This window comes from Lepidothrix coronata, unplaced genomic scaffold (assembly GCF_001604755.1).
Source record: "Lepidothrix coronata isolate B3197 unplaced genomic scaffold, Lepidothrix_coronata-1.0 Scaffold114, whole genome shotgun sequence".
NCBI lineage: Eukaryota > Metazoa > Chordata > Aves > Passeriformes > Pipridae > Lepidothrix > Lepidothrix coronata.
In genome coordinates, this window is record NW_016690294.1 from 2,958,759 (window position 1) to 2,964,951 (window position 6,193).

Below are 6,193 nucleotides of genomic sequence, written 5' to 3' on the forward strand. Positions count from 1 at the left end.
CATTTTGTGACTTTTTGATGGTTATCTGCATCATGTTCAGAATCCCTCTCACTAGGTTAGTGCACAGAATGGGACAGTCCTCAGGGGCAAAAATACTTCCAACCCTTCCTTCAGTGTATTCAAACTTAAAGGTTTGGCTGAGGCATGTAGCAATGGTTTCTGAGAGCCTCAAAGATGGAATGAAGGGGTCCATGGGCCAGAAGCCATTGTGTTCCTCCAGCTTTGGTTCTCGAATCTGTGAACAAAAATAGGAAAACAATCATACTGTTAACCATCCCTTTGAAATAGTGCTATAATAGGGAAACTGGGCACTTCCAATCCATGACCGGGCACAAACCACTTGTCCAACGCCATAGGAAACAGTTTCCACCTCAGACTCCTGTGCTGGGCCTAAGAAGTTTCCTTGAAAATGCAAACTTCCGTGAAGGATTTCTGCAAGAAAAATAACGTGTGAACAGGATTCCAAACTTCAGCAAGTCTGGTGAAGCACCAGCTGCCAGCAATCCGTACCGACAAGATACTCACCCCTTTTCCACAGATGACAAGTGAGATCTCCCTTCAGTCTGCAAGGCAGCCAAGCCCTTATTGCCCAATTGCCTGCCTAAACACACAGGAACTATTCTGGCTGCTGGTCCAGGTCCAGCACACCCCGGAGCACGAAAGCTGTGGCACAGCTGATGAGGGAGCAGAGGTGAGTACAGGAGCTCACACATTCTTTGGAAGTGGCTGACACCCCTTTGAGCTTATCAAGCTGTAAAGCTTGCACACAAGTCCTTGACTGCTACCTAGTGGGAAGTGTGTGCCTGCATGCACATACACATCTAGTCATACACACACGCACACACACTTCCCACCCTTGTACGTAAAAGTACATGTTCCTGCACAGGGGAAAAAGGTGTTGTCTTACTGCTCTGTTCTATTTTAGGTATATATAATCAATGCTGCAAAGATGTCTTGCCTCATCACATTTTCTCAAATTAATTCCTACTCAAGATTTTGTCTGCAATTGCTAAAGTTGTAGCAACTTTAGTGAGGTTACACAGAGCCTGCAATTGCAGCACTGTGTAAAGTTTGACAATAGGTATTCCTTTACACTGTTTCTGTAGTATATGCCCAGGACTACAGACTGAGAAAACTCCTAGGGTGAGTGTTAGGGCACCTCTTACAGCTTTCTCCCCATGTGGAGTCTTCTCAAACCCTTTTCTGTGATCTTTCGTGCCGTGCCATGCCAGTATTTTAAGCTATTTGGTTTAATCTTTTTGATGAGTAACAGAGCTTCCAGATCTGATATCATAATGGCATTACCCTCAGAATTCTTCACATTTGAATTAAAGCCTATGTGAAAAATATTAAAAGGAAGATAAAGGAGACAGGTGGGTCTTTCTCATGTGATATCTGAATTCCAGTGCTGAGCTTTTCTCAGGCTATGGACCAGGTTGAAGAACATGGATATTTCATGCTTGAATGCTTGTTTTCATATTCAAGCTTAATGTCATCTTATTAAAACTATCTTAAGGACATTTCTTTAAAGCAGCTGCCTGCCACATTTTTGCATGGAGGTGAACCTAAGGTACCTTTAATCAAGGGGGCTCAGATACTGATGGCAGCAGAGCCGGAGCAGCTCTGGCTCCCTCCTGCAGAGGAGCAGGCTGTAAGGAAGGTTGTGGCACTCGCTGTAGGTCCCTGTCAGTAACCCAAAATATTTTGGATACAGCTGCAAAGCCCTCAGTGGTGCCCTCGGCGCTCCCTCATCACTTCTTGCCTATATAGGGTGCAGAGCTCAGTGCCCATGTCCACAGCTTTGCCCTAACTGGGAACTTGTCACTGCCTGAGCAAAACCACTTGGACTGACATTGGACTTACAGGGGTATCTCAGCAGAGGGAAGGGCCCCGAGCTTATGTCTGAGCTCTACATCATCTTTTTGTCAATTATTTTGCCAGCCAGGAGGTATGAAATGAGCATCTGTAACTATATGATGAGGACGAGTGGGTGGGTTCCCATAGCCATGGGGATTTACCTGGAGGAGGTGGTTGCTCTGAGACACGCGGCTGATCTCCAGCTTGCCTGTCAGCCTCACCCCTGCCATCGCCAAGCCTCTGTCAGGCAGTCCATGCATGATGACACTCTCATACCCATACAGGTAGGTCTTGCCCATATGAAAAACAGGCTCTATTAGGAAAAAAAATAACAGAAACACCTCCTTGGCTATGACTGTTGTGATCTTACTTGAACCACCCCAGCAAAGAAAGGTGAGACTGTCACCGCCAATAAACAGGTGCAAGCAGTGGGCAAGGCGAGGCTGTAGGGGAAGGTAGCATGGGAGCTGCTGGCTGGCAGAGGGAGCCACTTACCGAGGTCCTGCTTCTGGCCCCCTGTGAGGGAGGAAAGAGAAGTATGCTTGAAAAAAACCCCATCTCTGTAGATTTTTTTTCATGTATTATTCATTTAGTCAGTGTGCTAATGGTTGGCAAACAACCAGTAACGGGCTCATGAGGTGCACCCCACACCCCCAAGACACCAAGGCTGTGCCAGCCCTGCTCACTAGCTGCTGCTTGCTTGGCTTTTCTCCTACTGCTGAGCTTAGGCACAGAAATCTAATAGTTTACAGCTGAAGCCATAAAAGGGCTTCAGCAAATGAAGCTCTAAATATCCCTGAAACCCCTGAGGAGATGCAGTTCGCTCAGCATCACAGTGGCTGTCACAGCTCGGCAGTGCTGGTAAAGCTTCAACTTACCCACGAGGGTGAGCACCAGGGTCAGGATGAGTCCCTTCATGATAAAAGTGACTGAAGCCCACAGGGGAAAATCTGAGGCTTTTATAGAAGAATTATTAACAGGCACAGTGAATTTTGTTGAGTTATCAGTTTCTTATCAACCAAACAAACCCTTTGAGGGAAAGGGGGTAGGGGACAAGGTGATGGATATATTTGCTGAGCCAAAACCGTCACAAATGCTCTTGTTCTCACCTCAGCAGCTGAATGCCATGAAAGCCTTGCCTTTTGAAATGAGTGCTTAAAAGTATTAAAATATATTTAAAGTCAATTATTATTAATGTGTAAAAAAACTACTAATTTTCCTTATTCCCTGGAAGCACCTGGTGCTGTTGCAGTCTGTGCTGACTTTGCCCAGGTTATACTGACCTGACCATAAGACACACAGCTTATCTAACTGATAGTGCCCCAGCAGGATTGTGCAAAATGCCCGGGCAGCCCTCCTGTGACACCGTGCCCCTACCTGCCCTGCTGTGAGTGGGACAGGCTGTTGGCACAACGCTGCTCTCTGGGGACAGAGAATTCACCCATTAACACAAATCTCCCAGCATTGTCACAAAGGCCATGGCTAAGTGCTGCTGACATCTATGCTTCCCTCACCCGCCTTTTCACCACATGGTGGAGTCCCCTTCTCTCATCAGCAGGCATTTTCCCGGTTCCTTTAGAGGCAGCCCCACAGGTCCCTCAGGCTGCTCTTGGCTCCAGGGTTTGGCCTGGTCCCCAAGGTCCCTGGTACTGCCCAGTCAGGTCATGGAGCTGTGCACAAGTACAGCTCCAAGTAGCTGGAGCCACCCACACTGCTCCATCAGGAACCTGCACCAGGAAGGCTAAGGCAGCCCCAGGACTGAGGGGTTCACACTGGTGCCCTGTGGCTGCTGTTTGCCCACCAACCTTCTCTTCTGTGGGTGGGGAACCAAAGCTACTGCCCAACTCACTGTGGGAAGGGACTGGATTCTGTTTCCCATCAACAGACCAGTGACCCCTATCCAAGGCAGCTTAGTTTTTGTAATGTTGTATAGGCGATTTTTTTTTTATAATTGCCAGTTGGGATATAATTTATAATGTCTGACAAACCGTGGATTTTGCTCCTGGATCAAAGATTGCATCTCTAGGGAAAAAAAAAATAATTTCGAAGCATAACAAATCCTCTGTGTTTTTACTGGCTCTGTATTCAGGTCCTACTTGTTTTAACCCCTTCCCTTGTAAAACTCGTAGCACATGATAGAAAGCCAAACCATTTCCTAGAGAGATGCATCATGTCTTTGGAGATTTGGTAAAGGTACTCGAAGGATTTGAGTATGCAACTACTGGCCACTGGTACTTGAGGCTCAAAAGCTAATATACTATGACATAAGTCTATGCAGCTGCACAGATTTAGTTGGGTTTTTTTAAAAACTCAGCTTGTGGGCAGGGACAACTCCAGGTCAGTGGCAGTGAAAGTAGAGAGCTGCTGTAATGGCATATTAAATGCAGCAAAGCTTGTTTTCTTAAAGTTATAACACTGTATCATTGAAACACCCCACTACTATAGCAGTGACATCAAAAACTGAACCCTAACACTCCCCAAAATAAGTTCTTGCTGGGGGCTGTACAGGCTCTGCCCAGATGCAAGAACAGGGTTTCCCCAAAATCCTCAGCACTGCAGCTTGGGGCTGCAGAATCTTACTCCCATCCCACACCATCCATTGCTTTGGGCAGCAGATGCTACATTCCTGGTCACCCTGGCCATGCTGCTGCCACAGGGCAGGATCATCTGTGCTTCTGCTTCAAGGGCAGGTTAACCCATGGCCAAGGGCTTTGCCTTTAGGGATTTCTTCATAAAACAGAACCCTCTCATTTTCTAGGTCATTTTTTCAGTGCCTCAAGAACAATTTCAACTCCCAGCCTGTGCCCCCGTGCATTTACAGCCCTTTCGTGCTAGGATTTCTCAGGAGGATATAACAGGAATTGAAAAGAGAGAGGCAAAAAACCCAAAAACTCAGAAAATTGTGAGGGTGACAAACAATTTGGCTGTGCCCAGGACCTGCCCTGGACAGCATTTCCCTAGAGCTGCACTCAGCTCCCTCCACAGTGGCAGTGGGGGAAAGGGGCAAAGGCTGGTTATGGGCTCCCCACAGCCCCTCTTGAGGTGGATACCTATAGCCCAGATCCCCCTGCAGGCTGCCACTGTGGTTGGGCAATGCTCATCCGTGGGTCTCCTGCTGGGCTCATCACACCTGAATGCAGAGGCTGGAAGATGACAATCCCCCCAAAACTGTGCTCCAGCCTTGACATGTTGGAAAGAGAGGAGTCCTGTGGCTGCCCCCACTAGAGCTGGGAGCTCATGCCACAGCCCCCCATGGAGCCCAGCTCTGGGGACCACATAACCCCTGAATTTTACTGAATTCAGCCCCAGGTTACCTGAAAAGTCTGTGCTTCCTGTCGCTGCTCCATGTGACTTCCAGGCAAGCAGCAAAACCACCAGCTCATCACTTACTGCTGCTGCTGGATAGGGCCCAAAGCCTGTCTGCTGCCTGCTCCCCAGCACTTTGCAGAACAGGTTACCATGGCAGCATTTAAACTGCAGAACTGTATAGTTAGACCTTTCACACATGCTTCTTTTGGTACTAAGAACTTTACCTTTCTAAACTATAAAACTCATATCCAAACAATAAAACTTATATATGCGCATCCATTGAATGTACCAAAGCTGCCAGAGAAAGCAAAAACCCCACAATTTTTACAGAATGTTCTCAAGTGTTTCCAAAAACACATTCACCCAGTGTGCATATTCAGCCTGCAAGCACAGCCTTAGGGGCAAGTAGAAAACATCTTCCAGATCTGCTGGAATCCTTTGGGCTCCAGTGCTCAGGGCAGATGAGCATGTTCCTGACCATGCCCACACAGACCTGTGGCAGGTGGGCAGCAGGCAGAGCCCACCTGCTGATGGTGGCTTCAGCGAGGACTCATGCTGGGCACAGTGGCTGGGGCATCTCACCCAAAGTGCAGAGGTCTGACTCTGCTTCAGACTCTTTGGCAGGAGGTGTGCTTGGGTAACACCACCCTGTCATGGTCAAAGACTCCTGATTCACCCTAGCTTCTGCACCAGAAACATAACTTGATTGTGGCTCCCACAGACCAGCCTTGCCCAGGGGCATGACATTCAGGCTTTATTCCCTGACCCTGCTGCTCCCTGCAGCAGCACTGGCCACCGTGTAGCTATTGCAAAGCATCGCGGCTGCACGGCTGCTGCAGGGAGTGCCTCACACAGAGGTGATCGGTTCCTGCTCCGAATGCACAGGATCCCAGCACCAGGCAAAAAAGCACTGGGGGAACAAGCAGAAGCCTGGTACCACAGCTACACAACCCGGATTCTCAGTGGGGCCTGACACACACATGTGCCTCATACACAGAAGACAGTCACAAACTAAAGAAGTCTACAA

General features: G+C 48.2%; 1 protein-coding gene across 1 annotated transcript in view; it reads right to left on the reverse strand.

Moving 5' to 3' along the window:
* LOC108502197 (vitellogenin-2-like) overlaps positions 1 to 2,778 on the reverse strand; it is a 23,216-nt gene extending 20,438 nt beyond the window's left edge. The window contains exons 1-4 of the mRNA XM_017824849.1: positions 2,736 to 2,778; positions 2,353 to 2,373; positions 2,019 to 2,170; positions 12 to 235 (exon numbers count right to left, since the gene is read on the reverse strand). Of these exons, the coding sequence (XP_017680338.1) occupies positions 12 to 235; positions 2,019 to 2,170; positions 2,353 to 2,373; positions 2,736 to 2,775 (437 nt within the window). The 5' untranslated portion in view covers positions 2,776 to 2,778. The remainder of the gene's footprint in view (positions 1 to 11; positions 236 to 2,018; positions 2,171 to 2,352; positions 2,374 to 2,735) is intronic.
* Positions 2,779 to 6,193: the final 3,415 nt, after the last annotated feature.